At 40.5% G+C, this 17,559-nt stretch overlaps 1 protein-coding gene across 3 annotated transcripts in view; it reads right to left on the reverse strand.

Moving 5' to 3' along the window:
• Positions 1-17,559, reverse strand: part of stab1 (stabilin 1) — a 156,122-nt gene that overhangs the window by 76,630 nt on the left and 61,933 nt on the right. For all 3 annotated transcript variants that reach the window (XM_084929096.1, XM_084929097.1, XM_084929094.1), the window contains exons 41-50: positions 17,179-17,258; positions 16,953-17,078; positions 13,244-13,317; positions 7,907-7,978; positions 6,156-6,275; positions 6,013-6,060; positions 5,090-5,170; positions 4,706-4,852; positions 2,078-2,212; positions 1,933-1,992 (exon numbers count right to left, since the gene is read on the reverse strand). In XM_084929096.1, the coding sequence (XP_084785222.1) occupies positions 1,933-1,992; positions 2,078-2,212; positions 4,706-4,852; positions 5,090-5,170; positions 6,013-6,060; positions 6,156-6,275; positions 7,907-7,978; positions 13,244-13,317; positions 16,953-17,078; positions 17,179-17,258 (943 nt within the window). The remainder of the gene's footprint in view (positions 1-1,932; positions 1,993-2,077; positions 2,213-4,705; positions 4,853-5,089; positions 5,171-6,012; positions 6,061-6,155; positions 6,276-7,906; positions 7,979-13,243; positions 13,318-16,952; positions 17,079-17,178; positions 17,259-17,559) is intronic.

Below are 17,559 nucleotides of genomic sequence, written 5' to 3' on the forward strand. Positions count from 1 at the left end.
TCTAAATGACTCAGAGAAGGCTTGAGAGAAAGTGATGTCAGATTAAACCAAAATTGAGCTTTTTGGAATCAACTCCACCCATCAACTCTGGAGAAAGAGAAATGCTGAGTATCAACCAAAGAACACCAAGCTTAAGCTTAAGATTGGCCATGGACCAGTCTTCCAACATGACAATGACCTAAAATATACTGCCAAAGCAACAAAAGAGTGGCAAATCTGTGAAGGGGGCTGGAGCTTCAAGTTGCCAACCAGCAACCAAAAGGATGGATAGAGTTTCTGTGAAGAAGAGTGGGCAAAAATTCCTCCTGAGATGTGTGTGAACCTGGTGACCAACTACACAGCCCATCTGTGGCAGCCAGAGTTCTGACTGGGTTGTATAGGATCAAATATTTATTTTACTGTCATAAAAAATGAGAGGCTGTTCATTTCTTTGTAAGTGAGCAAACATACAAATTCAGCAGGAGATCATATACTTATTTCCCCCACTGTACATCACGTGGAATCAAATGGACCTGGTCGGACTTGCTGACACTGGCCTTACATGGCTCAAAAAAGAAGGGAACACTCGATCATCACAGTTTAACACAAAGTCAGTTAAACTTCAGGGATATCAAAGTGTGCAGTCAGCAGGCATAAACCACTGCGAATCCATGGAGCTGCTTTGGTGCAAATGAAGCAGACAACAGGTGCACAGCAACAACAACACAACCTCCAAAAAGAGAATGGCTTAGCAGGTGGTGGCCACAGACCATTGCTCTCTCCTTATCCCGCCTGACTGATTTTTTTCTCCAGTTTTGCTTTTGTGCACCTGTTGTCATTTTCATTTCGTCAAAGTAAGAAGCAGGTGAAATGGATTCACAGTGGTTTAGCCTTCCTAACTGGACAGATTGACATCCCCTGAAGTTTTAAATTACTTTGTGTTAAACTGTGCTGATTGAGTGTTTCCTTAAACAATTTTAAGCACTTTGAAAGCATCGGGGTAACTTGGGGTTCAGTATTGTGATCAAGGACACTTCAGACAAGAAAAGCCAAGGATCAAACCACCAACCTTTCAATTAGTAGACTCTACCTCCTAAACCAAAGCCAACACAATAATCAAGGATACCCACACAACTTTTCACGAAATTGTGGTACGAGATATTTTTACAATCAAAAATATAAGCTTTAACCACTTGAAGATTAAAGTACAACTTTTGATATGTCACTGCAGGTGAATAAACCAGGGCCGGCAGAGAAATAATCCCAGGATAATGCCACCATGCTTCACACTTCTCAGTGTGTATGCATGACAATTAACCTTCTGCTTTTAAACTACATCTGCCTGGCAAAGCTACTGTAGTGCTACTGAAGTAAAACCTTGAATACAGGACTTTAAACAGAGTATTTTAAAACTGTGGTAAGTCTATGTTTACTGTCAGTTAAGGATATCACATCGCCCATCTTTCCAAATAAGAGTTGTGTGTGGAGTCTTGCATTTATCATCCTTGTGTGTTTAATGCTGCAGTGTTTTCTCGTTAGTGCTTTGGAGAGAGGCTCAGAGTGCAGAGGAATGAGCTGTTAATAATAATGAGGTCAATCCAAGAAAAAATGCCCAGAGTCACACTAGCCTCAAATAACCAACTTTACCTTACTGATGCTTTCATACTATTAATATTTTCTTAGTTACAGCCCACTGAAGTATACAGAGGTGGCTCAATTTGCCTAATTTTTTTTAACATTGATCCCTGATGACTTCTGAAGTGAAGGAGCTAACCACATGAAATGTTCTGAACTAATATAATGCTCAGATTTGGCTCAAATTACGACCTAATGGCCAGCAGGATTTTTCTGAAGAGGATGTGTAGACAAGCAGATGGGAGTTAATGAAAGAGGGTTGCAGAAATTGAAGTAGTCCTTCTCAAATCAGTAGATGCAGGGTTTTGTTTCCCTTACCTCTATGAGTTGGTAGAAGCTGCTGTAGCCATAAACTGAAGCTGCTGTGGTTAAGTTCATCTAACACAAAGAGAGAAAGAGAGATATCACTATCTGCTTCCAGTTAAGATTAATCATTAAATAACTGTAACCAAACCCAACGCACCATTTTGGGATTAATCGGCGGTTTCTCCTCCAGAGTGTAAGGTGTCAGCATCAAGTCGATGTGGTGAATGATTCCATTAAATGTGGTGTAATCGCTCTTCACGATCCTCGACCTGTTGTTGATGAAGATCGAATCCTGCAGGGGGAGAGAGACTGTTTATTTCCTGATGACTTCCCGAAGGTACTTCCTAGTTAAATTCAAGAAAAATCATTAAAAATGAAGGGTTAACTCATTAAAGTAAAATCAAATGGGCTGATTTCTTGGGAGCTTTAGATTCACCTCAATATTTTATAACTTTAACGTTTAAAATTAAGGGGTTTTTAAGGATGCTAACCGTGAATGGTGTAACCCAGGATCAGCGGGCCTATTCCAGAAACCAGGGCGCCAGTCAAAAAATTCCATCCCTTGTTTTTCCCTAATCACGTTTCTTGGACTTTTATGGAAAACATCAATAAGATGAAGGAGGTAATAAAGGAAGCACTGAAGCAACTCTCAGTATTTTTTTAATCTGACCAGACACTATTATTAGGGGCACTACACTAATAATTCCAGGTCTTTTCACTCAGTGAGGAATCTTTCTAAGAAAAACTGACTATTTAAACAATCCCAGGTTTACAAACGGAGCCTAACACTGATCTCTGTGGTAGGAAAATCTGAGTTTTTGTTCCCATAGCAGTTTTAATCAACTTACCCTGAGTGAAGCTCGTGCATGGGTCATGAAAAAAGCCATCATAAGTGGCGCTCAACCAGTAAATAAGGAGCAGATCCTTCAATTTCATCCAGTGGACCAGGAAATATGAATGTGTGCCAGTGTGGGCTATTTCATTTATGTTTACAAAAATATGAGTGGATGAAAGAGAGTAATTTCACTTGAGTACATTTTATTTAGCAATAGACACAATATTCAGCCAATTTTCTTTAATAGATGATAAAGCTGGAATTCTAACAAATGTTAAGTCTTTTAATAAATGTATTAATTCACCTGGCAAAACCTGGTAAAAATGCAAGTAAAGAAAAAATATATAAGCATTCCCGGTAATCACGGTCTGACATATTGAGACATATCATGGATCAACATTTAGAAAGCTTTCTCTCTAATATTTATTTATTACTTTTAAGTTTGTAAATATTACAGCAAAAAACTGGTGTCAGACTTTCTGCTGCCTGGATTCACAGATGAGATTTAGTTCATTTTCAGTGACAGCTGCATTTCATTCATCCTCACTCAGACATATTCACATCATCTCTGGCATGATTTAAAAACTATGACAAGAATGTTCTGACTGTGCAGACGCTGGTTGGTGTCTCACAGGCCGAACAAGGAGAGCGCTGATCAGAAATGCAGCCAAGAGGCCCATGGTGACTCTGGACGAGCTGCAGAGATCTACAGCTCAGGTGGGGGAATCTTTCCATAGGACAACTATTAGTTGTGCACTGCACAAAGTTGGCCTTTATGGAAGAGTGGCAAGAAGAAAGCCATTGTTAACAGAAAACCATAAGAAGTCCCGTTTGCAGTTTGCCACAAGCCATGTGGGGGACACAGCAAACATGTGGAAGAAGGTGCTCTGGTCAGATGAGACCAAAATGGAACTTTTTGGCCAAAATGCAAAACGCTATGTGTGGCGGAAAACTAACACTGCACATCACTCTGAACACACCATCCCCACTGTCAAATATGGTGGTGGCAGCATCATGCTCTGGGGGTGCTTCTCTTCAGCAGGGACAGGGAAGCTGGTCAGAGTTGATGGGAAGATGGATGGAGCCAAATACAGGGCAATCTTGGAAGAAAACCTCTTGGAGTCTGCAAAAGACTTGAGACTGGGGCGGAGGTTCACCTTCCAGCAGGACAACGACCCTAAACATAAAGCCAGGGCAACAATGGAATGGTTTAAAACAAAACATATCCATGTGTTAGAATGGCCCAGTCAAAGTCCAGATCTAAATCCAATCGAGAATCTGTGGCAAGATCTGAAAACTGCTGTTCACAAACGCTGTCCATCTAATCTGACTGAGCTGGAGCTGTTTTGCAAAGAAGAATGGGCAAGGACTTCAGTCTCTAGATGTGCAAAGCTGGTAGAGACATACCCTAAAAGACTGGCAGCTGTAATTGCAGCAAAAGGTGGTTCTACAAAGTATTGACTCAGGGGGCTGAATAATTACGCACACCCCACTTTTCAGTTATTTATTTGTAAAAAATGTTTGGAATCATGTATGATTTTCGTTCCACTTCTCACATGTACACCACTTTGTATTGGTCTTTCATGTGGAATTCCAATAAAACTGATTCATGTTTGTGGCTGTAATGTGACAAAATGTGGAAAAGTTCAAGGGGGCTGAAAACTTTTGCAAGCTACTGTAAGTGGCAGAAAATGGATGGATGGATGGATTTTGCTCAATAATTTTACATTTTCAAATGATGCTGTGACTGGTCCTTTATAAAGCTGAGTACAGCTGCTGTGCTCCAGGGATTAATAAGGCATAAAGTGGTTGGAGTGAGAAAAGGTCAAGTGTGACTTGAGAAAAATTAAATCGTTCTTAATGTTTGTTTTACACATTTAAATCCATATCTGTGAAGCTACATTTACTTCTGTTCTACTGAGGAGTTAATAATCTGTGTATGTGCGTTACCCCTATCAGGCTGAAGTGCAATGTGTGTCCTGATACTGAGACAGCACGCTCAGTGGTTTTGAAGTCATTCGAGGTCAGAATCTCACAGGAAACGATGTGGGAACGAACCAGATCCTCAATATGACCGTTCTGCTTCCAAACATTAACCTAGACACACACACACACGCACACGCGCACACACACACACACACACACACACACACACACACACACACACACACACACACACACACACACACACAAACAAGTCAGTACTGTAAAGCAAAAACAATCAATGCCACATGCTAAAGTGATACAGCTAGGGTAGGGTGGCACACATTTAAGGTGAGACTGGAGACGTTAATGTCACATGAAAAAGCAAAAAGCAGCAGCTGCTGCACTCACAATGGAGATGTTGTTGTTTTTCTCTACCGGGACGAAGACAGTGTATGGTCCATCACCATAAAGACCTGAAATGCCTGACATCTAAGAAGCACAAAAACAGTGACGATGGATGAGAATCAGATGGCTCAAAAGTATTCATCCCAAAACAAGTCCAGGAGGGTTTTTTTTTTAACTTTGATTTTTTTCCAGCTATTTTCCCACACAGTGACTTACAAAAGCAGCTCAGTGCAACAAATTTATAAAATATGTGTATAAAATCAAGGATGAATAATAAGTTAAGGTCTCACAGTGATACTGAGTTTTGGTTCCTGGTTTTATTTTCATTCCTATTTTTGACCCAATGTCCATTTTCTCATTTCCTAAATTCCTCCTCCTCGATTCCTCTCCTTGCATCTTAGCCCTCCCACCACACATGCAAGTGGAGGAAGCGAGGAAGAGTCACGAGGAGAGAGGAGTCAAGGCATCAGGTGTTTATCGAAATGAGACATCCTTGCCTTGGATGTCAATTTGATGTGACATCTGAACTGTATCACAGGCTGAAGGTAAAAACACCTGTGCAGTCTGGATTACAGCTCCTCCTGCAGCCGCCTCTCCTCTCTGGCCTCCAGATGCATTTTAGAAACTGAGACATCCTTCACCTTGGCGCTCTGTGATTAATTTCTAGATCACAGGCATAACAGTTTTTGTTTCTGACCACAAAGGTAATCAGCTTAGACACTCATTACTTCATTAATAGAGGAGGCAGTCTGTAAAATCAATAAAATATATGCAAATGCTTTCTTTGAGGTAAAATAAAAGGCATCTAATTATATCTGGACTTTTTCTATCTTAATTGCCTGAATTTAATCGTGTGCACTCTTTGAAAGTCAAACTTCACTTTATAAATGGCGAAGTTTTATTTTCGGTGTCTGGCAGAGGCTCACCATTATCATTTGACGAAAGAAGGCGTTCTCTTTCTGACTGGACACTTCCTGTAAAGCAGAAAACAGTGCGATGTTAGGGGGAGAGGGGTGGGGAGGAGCGGGCGCTCAAAGGAAAGCAGGAAGTTGAAGGTCATGTGACTTACAGAGTTGGTGCTTCCCCGGCAATTGATGCCATCACCTATATAGCCTCTGTGGCAGGTGCAGTTCCTCTGACCCATGCCCATGTACTCACATCGAGCGTTCCTGCTACATTCACCGTTGTTCTGCACAGAAACACAGCATGAGTCTTTTAACAGGAATGCCACAAAACGAGGGTTTTAATTTCTAGTTTTGTTAGGATTAAACATGGCATCAGGTCACAGCATCAGGAGGTCAGGACTTTGACTGGATCACTGCAGCACTTTGAGTCTTTTTTTTGTCAGTCATTCTGTTGTAGATTTGCTGCTGTGCTTGGGACCATTGTCTTTCTGCATGACCCAGTTTCAGCCAAGCTTCAGCTGATGGACAGATGGCCTTACATTTGACTCTAGGATACTTTGGTGTATGGAGCAGCTCACAGTCGACTGATCTGACTAATGGTTGGTTGTTCACATGCAGCTTCACAAACATAAGCTGTGCTGCCATGTTCCTTTTAGAGAGAAGAGGCTTTCTCCTGGAAACCCTTCCGTAAAACGGATCGTGCTGTAGGTGATGAACATTTGTTGACAGGATTCAAAATCATTTGATGGAAATGAAATTTATCAAGCTAGTTCTGTTTGCCGAAATTTCATTTACTCTCACCACATGAGACCGGGGACTGTTGTCCACCAGGGTCTGGGGGTTGTCTCATTGTTGCCCCTCTAGTCGACCTGTTGTTAATTAAATTAACCCCAAAGCAGCCAAAACTCATGTGCCACTTAACTAATAGAATAGAATAGAATAGAATGCCTTTATTGTCACTATACAGTTGTACAATGAGATACAGAGCATCTCCTACTCAGTGTAAACATGCTGGGGGGGGGGTACAGTTCTGCAGCGCTATGTACATATGGACAGTATTAACATAGGGAAAAACATATATATATATATATATATATATATATATATATATATATATATATATATATAAAAAATGTACAATATACAAGCCGTAAGTAATATGTAATAAATAATAATAATAATAATATTTAATATTAATATTTAATATTTAATAACCAGATCAATATCCCAGAAGTTTAATGAACTTGACACCACACTCCCATTAAAAAGTGTTGCTTTAGTTTTTTTTTTAGCATTGTCTTTCAGGACATACTGAAACTCTGTCCTCAAACTAATCTCTACAGATAAATCAGTGCAGAGGAGCAAAATTAAAAATCAACCTTTTTTTAATTACTCACTCTTCTCTGCAAAATATAAACACATAAATTTAAACAGGTATTTGGAGATAATTAAATAGCTTGCATAGGAATGTGTCTGTCAACATATTATCCCTGCTAAGACACATGGACAGGACTGCTGTAATAATGCTTCTGTTGCCACAGAATTATTTAGACGGCATCTGAAATATTTGGATAATATTTGGAAATTTCCTAGAAAAATCTGTTAAATTATGTCGATTAAGGTTCCTGATGACGACCACTCAAGTCTCACTCTAATAACCTGGAATCTGAGTGGAAGAGCTTAATGTCTCCTTTCAGGAGATTTCAATAATTTATGAAGATACCCAGCTGTGTGATCCGAGTGCAGAGCTATGTATATTCTACCCTCATAATTAGAGACTGCAAATGTAATATAAATCCCTACTGCTGTATAATGACTACAGGTATTTAACTGACTGAAGAAACCAGGCATTTTAAAACATTTAAAACAAGTGTCAGTATTTTGCTACAGAGCAGAATAAAGCACACACACATACATTTCTGCAGGGGTTCACAGGAAAACAGTATCTCCCCGATCCTTGGAAGCCCAGCTTACAGTTGCAGGAGGTCTGAAGATGAAACCAAAGCAGAAAGAGGAAACAGTAAGTCACTAAAACTGTCATGGTACTGGGTCTGTGACCCAAGGTTTTGTGTTTGTTGGTGAATTTATATTCTTTGATTATGGTTATTCATGGTTTTGGTTCTCTTCATTGTGTAGTGCTTGTGTTACATTCTTAGTTCCTAGAATTTAGGTTCCTGTCACTTTGTCTTCCCCATGTTCCACATCGAGTCACTCGTCTCCATGTTGCCTCTGTCTCCCCTGTCAGCTGTGCCCCCTTGTAAAGTCTGTTTTGTCTGAAGTCATCAGTGTTGGGACTAACACTAAGTAACGCGTTACAGTAACTACGTTATTATTGTGGTAACGAGCACAGTAACTAGTTAGTTATGCCAAAATCAGGAACGCATTATTCGTTACTTCGTGTGGTGGCATCGCGGAGCTTCCACAGATTCAGTAACATTAGCAAGTGGTGGAGGCCAGCAGGTGGATGAGAGAAAGGGGAGGCAGGAGGGGAGGCAGGAGGAGAGACCCGAGGCGGCCGCCGGTCCGAGTGTCAGGTGAACTGAACTTCAGGTAAGAAGTTATGACCTGCAGTCTGTCTGGGTCAGATATAAACCAAGTTTAGGTTTAGTTTATTTTCGTTGTGCTGACTTTTTCGTACTGCGTACTAGCTAGCATGACGGAGTTTGTATATGGCTGAGCGAGTGCTATGATGATGTTGAACTTTATTTTTTTCATAAGGTTAATTATGATGATGCCAACCATCCCCTAAAAAACGAAATCGTCTCGTATTCAGAGAAAATATCACGCGTTTCGTATTGAGGTGGAAAGGAACACAGTTTGTCCCGTTCTTCAGCTAGAATGGAAAAGAAACAAAGCTGGAGTTTTTCTGTGTCTTTGCTGCACAGCTGCCTCTTCTTCTCTCATTCTCTCCCCTCCCTCTCCTGTTTCTACTTCAATCATGAAACTGATCATTGATCAGCTGATCGGCTTTTCTCTCTTGTTTGTGTATCGCCCACTTTGCGCCAGAAAGAAGAAACCAGCGGCGGTCTCGCTAAACAACAGCAGCACGTTTAAGCTTGATCAGTTCTTGTTAGAATTTATTTAATATTAATTTCTAGTATCAGCTGATGTTTGCTGGAGCCACAGCTGTAAAAGCTGCTGGTCATGATATCGGTTTGGTTATCTGGTGAGAGGGAAACATGAAGATAAAACCAGGAGATGTCCTTACTGAATCATCAGAGCTGAACAGGTGATGAAGAAACAGGTTTACCTTTTAGGTGACATAAATGAGTTGAAGGGAAGTTATGAACTGTTTCTGAGAGACAAATAACACCAGGATCCTTTTCTAAGTAGCTGACAGCTGGTAACTGTGCAGGGGTGGGTCTAGCAAGGTTTTGCCAGGGGGGCAGGTGGGGCATCAACAGGGAGAGGTGGGCAAAAAGAAATACTTTTCATTCTTATTCTCATTTAAAATGTCTCACTTTTAAAAAATAATTATCTGAATCTTACAACAAACGATTGATAGATTGATGCATATATACCATCAAAACAGTGTACATCACTGTCACAATAGCGTTTGTTTTCATTGAAAGGCTTTATGATTTTTCCTATAATGGCGGGCCAGTCTCTAGTCAAAATGCCCGGGCCGATTTTTTGTCCCAGTCCAGCCCTGTATGCAGCTCATCTGCAGTCTGGAATGTGGTGGCAGATTTCTTTTCTCATATATTAATTACATATTTAATTATATCACATTAGTTATAGTAATATCACTTTCTCACTTTACCATAGTAAGAGCACTCCTGCCACTACTTTACATGCATGTGGAAAGTTAACACAGTGAGGCCATTGTAATGGGAGACATTAAACAGATAGTGAGGCTCCTTCTGCTTATCAGGGATGTAAATCCTTAGGTGAAGGCTAAGCAGAAAACAAGGTCATAATTCTCTCTGTGCGAGAGGAGGTATAGCCCCCCCGTGAGAGGGGCCAACATGTAAGAGTTTGAGGAATGTTCTTTGTCTGTGTCTCTGTATATAAGATGTAAGGGAGGTGGCCACAATTCAGAGATGGTCCTGGTGTTTCACTGGGATGCTCTCTCCACATTGCAATGCGTTTATTAAACCCACTTCAAATCAAGCTCACTGGGTGTGTTGCAGGTTATTTTTAACATTTCCATAACAGGTATTACCTACATCTTCCTATTCGGTAGGCAGAATTTCCAAGTTTCCAAGTACAATCGAAAGCACCACAACTGCAGTTTTCGTGTTGGATGTAAAAAGCGCACATGACGCTGTGACGTAGGCTAGAATCATGGCGGCGGTCAACGACGGTCCAGGCATGGGATTTCTCTCGTGGAAATATGCACATTATTTTTTCCTTTCTATTGGTAGGTGGCACAGTGCACTTGTGGCAAGTAAGCAAGCTAGAAGACTGGCACTCTTGCTGGGTATCCAGTTACGGAAGCAACACATTAACAAGAGAATTTTGAGTAAAACCAAAGTTACTTTCGCTAGTAACTAGTTACTTTGAAAGTAACGAGTAACTTGAAGTAACTGAGTTACTTTTGATAGAAGTAACTAATAATGTAACTAAGTTACTGTTGAGAGATTTTGAGTTTTGTGTTATGTTTATTTGTAGCTTCATTTGAAGGAAGAAGAGCTTGTGAATTGGAAACACCACAGGAAAAGGGAGTGAGACATTATGTGCAGAAAAAATGCTGTGACATACCAAGCTACCTCCTGTGTAAACAGACAAGCTAACGGTCTCTCCTTTTAAGGAAATGTTATTGAGTTCTGACATACCAAGCTACCTCCTGTTTCAGCAGACAAGCTAACGGTCTCTCCTTTTAAGGAAATGTTATTGAGTTCTGACATACCAAGCTACCTCCTGTGTAAACAGACAAGCTAACGGTCTCTCCTTTTAAGGAAATGTTATTGAGTTCTGACATACCAAGCTACCTCCTGTGTAAACAGACAAGCTAACGGTCTCTCCTTTTAAGGAAATGTTATTGAGTTCTGACATACCAAGCTACCTCCTGTGTAAACAGACAAGCTAACGGTCTCTCCTTTTAAGGAAATGTTATTGAGTTCTGACATACCATGCTACCTCCTGTTTCAGCAGACAAGCTAACGGTCTCTCCTTTTAAGGAGATGTTATTGAATTCTGAACATGCCACACCTACTGCTGTGAAAGCTTACTTGAAGTATAAATAAAGACTGGACTGAGAGCCCCGGCGCGATTCCCTCTGTAACGGGGCATCGTCCATGTGCATGTAAAAGATATCTGAGTCTGAGTTTCTTTGCCTTCTAACAATTTTCTCCTCACATTTTCTAATTTAAAGTAACTTACCCAACACTGGAAGTCATTGCCTGCACCTGTCCTGTGCTTCCTGTCTTATTTTGATAATCCTGGTCCTGTGTGCAGCATATCTAGTTTTGCTTCCCTTTGTATCATTATGTCTAATTAGTCCCAGCTGTGTCTCCCATTTCCTCGTTACTCCCTTGTGTATTTAAGCCCTGTGTTTTCCTTTGCCCTTTGTCGTATTATACCACCGTCGTATTGTAAGTCTCTCTATGTTTCTAGTTTCCCAGTGTTTGGTTCCTAGTTTTCATGTTCAGGATTTTAGGTTGTTTTTTGTGAGTTTATGTCTACAGAAGATTCTCCCAGCAATAAAACTGCTGCTTTTTGTTCACTTTTTTCTGCAGGTCACAGCACACAACTATGTAAAAGTTTTTACTACGAAAAAATTAGAAAATGATATTCTGTATGTCGCAAGTAACATATTAAGGATATCCTATCTCCTCGACATCACATGGACCTAAGAGGATATGCAGTTCCTGTAATGGCCACTTGAGGCTGCCTCCAAAAGCGACTCATTTTAAAATGCTAAACTAAATGCTCTTATGGGTGTGGCTACTTTAATTGACAAGAACTGTGGCCAATTGCTGTCAGGAAGTCATCACACTAGCATTAAGCCTTGCTCTAAGTTAAATTCTGGTACTTTATTAGTCTGTTATTGGCCCTTATTAGAAATATCTGTGTCTGTGTGTTGTACTTGAATCAAATCAATCCTTACATCCAAATAAAGTCACTTCTGGCTCAAAAGAACCAACACAGCCAGAGTCCAAAACCAACACACTGGCTGCATTTATCTTTAAAACAAAACCTGTGGTTTAGCGGAATTTGCCACTTGGTCAGGTTTAATATGCACACCCACCTGTATATACATGACAGAATATAAGTGCTAGTACCCCTTAATTAGAGTCTTTTAATTCAATACCTATATTGTGTGTTTGTAGTTAAATGTCTTTCTTTCCGCTTGATTATTTATCCTCATTTGTTTCACCTGCACTCTGACTCATCTCCACTGCTGATTGGCTGCTGGAGGATCACCTGCACTTGTTTAAAGCCAGAGAAAGCAGAACACGGTGATGGGCTCTCTCCGTCTCACTCTCTCATTCACTCCACTTGTTTTTCTGCTTGTTTCAGTCTTCTCTATCAACTATTAGCCGAGCCGGGAGTTACCTGCAGTCTTGTTTTCTGTTTCGGTTCATTGACCTTGCCAATATTGGTTTAAGGCAGAAGCCAGAAACCAATGGCCATCTGGGCAGCTGGTTCCCGGGGTCCTTCCAATATTGTTTGCTTATAACAGGCTGACATGTGTTCATTCTTTGTAATCCATCTTGTATTATTAAAAGCTTAAAATTAAAATCTTGAACAGAGGCAGTGTGTGACATGAATTTTAATCATTCTTATTGTTCTATCATTTTGGTTGTTAGCTTTTCAGTTATTTTTTGTTTGTAAAAAAAAAAAAGTGATTGTTGGATCTTGTATGACTTCTTTCATGTTGTTTCTTATCAATTAATTTTAACTTCACTATGAATCTAGATTATTCTACTTTTTAGTAACTTCATATGCCAAATGAATTAACTAAATGAATTAACTAAATTAATTAAATGAATTAATAATATTAACAATAAAAGCACAAAAACTGATAGAATTCAGGACACTAAAAATTACATTTAAAAACAAAGGACAAATAATACAGAATTATAAAATTTTGTGGCAATGTAACTTTTTACTAATTTATGGAAAAAATATTATTTTTGTGCCATGTATTTATTATTTTGTCACTGTCAGTCTGTTAAGAAAAAGCTATATAAGTATAAAAAATGGCAAAGAAATAATTAAGAGAGGTTTATTAAGGGCCTCAGGTACAAAGTTAGCTCAGTGTTACTGGGGTCTGACGTTTTAATGCAGCACAGTGATGTCTTACAATGTTGGGTCCTGCTCTGGTGCACTCCGCATTCTTGTGGCAGCCTCCATTGTTGATCAGACAGCCATCAATCTCTGCGAAGAAACCAAAGGATGGACACAAACATTTATTACATCACCTTGCTTTTTTCTGAGATATGCAAAATACATGCTGAATGTGGACCGATGAATTGAAAACATAGTTTTTTTTGTTTTCACTTCACCGGTCCCCCCCCCCCCCCCAAAAGGTACAAAAAATAGCAGGGAAGTGATAAAATACAGGTGAACTGTTTTCCACTGGATCAAAACAAATGATATAAAACCTTCCACTCAAAAAATACATAAACTGAATAATAAGTAAGGGGTGTCTGAAATAGGAGATATAGATCTAATTCAAAGTCAGAAAGAAGAGTCTGTAGGCAAAAATGTACAGAATCCCAGGCATTTCAATGACTCCTCAACAAATAAAAAATACACAAAGTGAAACAAAACAGGAACCTTTGAACAAACTCAATATGTTCAAGGAATGAGAGCACAAACAGACACGTGTCTGACAGAAAAAGCTCAGTGGACACTGATGAAAGTGAGGGTGTTTTCACACCTACAGTTTGTTTACTCTGGTCCAAATTAGTTGTAAATTTGTAAATCTGTAGCTTTTTCCTGTGGTTTGGTTGCTTTTCATGCAGAGAAAACTCCAAGCAAACCAAAATACATCACTACAAACCAGCTAAGACAACCCGATGTATCACGGCAAAGCGTAAAATACACACACCCACAGTGTGTGTATTCAGTTGCAGTACCAGCAGAGCGAGATAATATATTTAACCCCTAAGACCAGAACTTCATGGTTTGCATTTTTAATTTCTCTTTGCTATTTGGGTTGACTGAGCAAAATTTATGTGGTCTAGACAGCCCAAATTGTGATGTCCACATATGTGGACACCGGGAGGCCAAGGCAGTGCACCCCAGCGTCCTTTAATGTCAGAAAAGATTAAGCTGCGAGGCTAGGAAAGCATTTACGTGTAAATATGTTAGTAATGCCTCTTTAAACACTTTCCTGTGATTATTTTCATGTTGGGTTTAAATAAAATACCTTCCTCTACTGGTGCTGCAGCCTACTGCAACATGCATGTCCATTTCAGACTTATGAGAGGCAAAGAGTGACACAGGAAGTAGGTGTTTTTTGGTGAGTATTTCTTGAGTATAACCACTGTGATTAATTAATTGATGTGGTTGTTTGTTTTTCCACCTCATTTAACTCAAAGAAACGCACTGGGATGTAAATAGCCCAGGACTGTTAAACCTATGTCAAACTTGAATCCACAGTAAACACTTTTAAACACTGGAATACCACATATACTGAGAGTAGATGACACTGTAGATTTCATATCTTGCCTCACATATTGTAGTAGTGTTACTTTCCATATAGCGGTGTGTTAGGTTAAAATAGATAAATGTAGTCATTGTGTTACTTAAATTTGTAAGTCTTGAGTTCAAACTGTATGATCAGGCATTCTTCTGTTTCTGTTCCCCTCCCCAGCCTGTTGAATGGTGAGGGGGGCTATAGTGTGACTGTAGGCACATCCTATGTGAGGGTACTGCTTTCTTATTTAGTGAGGGTGTTTTACTTCCTGCTCTTTATCTCCTCACCTGTGTTTGTATATGGCAAAAGCTAAGCAATATATAGAGGGGTGAGGGGAGATGACCCTTTGTCAGCAGGAAGTCACCCCCCCCCCCCCCCCCCCCCCCCCCCCCCCCCCACACACACACACACACACACACACAGTGTTTTAACCTTTTGTGACCATAGGGGGGTTTGTGTAAACTGTGTGTCACAGAATAAAAAGGCTGCAAGCGGGGGTTGGGGTTGGGGTCGGAGTCGTTTGAGACTGAGGACAGAGTGCTGCTGTTCCCCTTGCTATAGCATGTGAAAATCGATCGATCGCTGTTCTGTCTTGCTTTCTGAAGTAGCGGGCCTGCTGAGGTGCAGATCCAACACGGTGTACTAAACATGAGTAATCAATGTACTATGTCTGTATGTATGGAAGGTGTCGCTCTGACACCCTGAACCATTTCTGTGCACGCTTTGAAACAGAAGACTGGCAGCAGAGAGACGATCTACCTTTCCGAGCTAGAGGAGCAGTAATAGCCTCTTCAGGTGAGCTCTACACTGAGGAAAACCAACACCAGCAAGGCTGCAAGACTGGACAGGGTGTCAGATCAGACTGTGAAGTGTGAAATTTGCTGACCAATCTGTAGTTTCTCCGGGGGGGGGGGGGGGGGGGGGGGGGTTCAGACAGTTTCAACCACATCAGGTTGCTGACTGCCCCAAATCTTTCATTATTGCCTCTGTGTCTAAAAAGTCAGCTGCCACCTGCGATGTGATTACTGCACTGTTGCACTGACCTCAGTAATTATGCAGCACTTCAAGGACATCATCCCTGCTGGTATTGAGAGCCATCAGTTCACCTATACAGGGAACCAATGCACAGAGGATACAGTCTCAATAGCTCATCACACAGCCTGGCGTCACCTGCAGCTGAAGTCAACGATGCTATTCGTTGACTTCAATTCTAACTTTAATACGACAATCCTGGATAAACTACCACTGAAGCTTCACAACATGGTGTTGTCCACTTCGATGTGCTCCTGAATCAAGGACTTTCTCACCGGTAGGCCTCAGGTGGTGAGAATAAGGGACTGTACATCATCCACTGTGTCTCACATGACTGTAGTGTCATTCACTGTTCAAATACCTTTGTGAAGTTTGCAGACGACACCACCATAGAGGGTCTCATGTTAGATAATGAGACTCTCTACAGAGAGGAGCCCCTGTACCTGCCATTACTGTGTTTACTTCTGCAGCAACGATCAAAACCAGGTGTGAAAATGAACCCGGGTTCAATTTAAACAGACTAAACAGAAAAGCTTTGAAGCACGGCAGAAGAGGGAGAGCTGACACAGTGGAGAATCCAAGATGACAAGACAAAGACAGGCTGTAAAAATATTATTAATGCTACATCCAAGGAAAAGGAAATAACAACACTTAACAGGAAGTGAAAATGAGAGTCATGGAAACATAACAGGAAAATGTGAATGAAAGACGCCACAAAAATAACTTGGCAGGAACCCAGGACTGTGATACAGCTGTTTACTGATGCAGTTTTTAAGCCGTGCTGTATTTTTTGACCTGTTTCTCGTCTTTGATCTTTTTCCTGGAGTCAGTGTTTGAGAACATGGATTGACATGTGATGAATTTACTGAGATTTTCTTTGTTCTGGTGGTTGATTTTGTCATCGTTGTTTGAAATAAATAAATAGTATAATCGTATAGGAAAACTGTAATAACTTAGACCTTGCCTATGCTTGTATTGCATCATGTGTGCAAAGGCAATTATATGAAATAGTTAAATCTATTGTCCATTATATAGTTGTGTTTTTCAATTCTGTTTTACTGGGAGTATTTTTAACTGTAAATGTGTGTGCTACCCACAGATTTTCCTTTTTAAAAACATATACAGATAAAACCTTCACTACTAGCCAGTACTGACAACACATTGGCCAAAAAACAGAGGAAAAAAGTTTAGGACCTTTATTGATTCTTCTTCTGTCTGAAATCATTACTTGAAGGTGACTTCAGCATTTCCAATAATGTCTAAGAACTTTGATCTACAAAACCTCTTGGTCTTGGTGGATTTATAGAGGTCCAGGTTAGGGTTCAGGACCACATACCGAGGCAGATGACCCCATCTCCAGTGTACCCCTGTTTACAGGTACAGGTCCTCATTCCCGCTGCCACTTTGGTACAAACGGCAAACTCTGAGCATCCGCCGTTAGACCGGCTGCACAAATCCAGCTCTGAGAGACAGAAAGAGAAAGATGAGGAGAGCGTAATCACACTAAAAGACAGGTTTAATGACGCTGTGTGTGTGTGTGTGGGGGGGGGGGGGGGGGTTGCCTTTGCAGTAGGTTCCGTTTCCTTCATATCCAGCCGTGCACACGCAGACGGCAGCTGTTCCCTGTGGCCCTGTTATGCAGCTGCAGCAGAAAAACAAATGGCTCAATATGTGTTTCACATTTTTACTGAAGCTGAGAGCTGTGACTAATAATTTCTATCATTACAAATCATATTTGTGAACAGCGCCCTGCATTACTGTTTATATTCTGTAGTTTTCTTCGCATCATTGATCCTATTACCAGCACAGAATTGAATTTCTAGCCTAACACATATCTCACTGCCGTGGTGCTCCACTGTTGTCAAAAAAGGATTAAAAACACTCAGTGAGCTACTGTTACAACGGACCACATGTCCTTTCATTACTATGAACACACGATGAAA

Source organism: Perissodus microlepis, chromosome 5 (assembly GCF_051167445.1).
Source record: "Perissodus microlepis isolate ML-2025 ecotype Zambia chromosome 5, ASM5116744v1, whole genome shotgun sequence".
Classification (NCBI taxonomy): Eukaryota; Metazoa; Chordata; class Actinopteri; order Cichliformes; family Cichlidae; genus Perissodus; species Perissodus microlepis.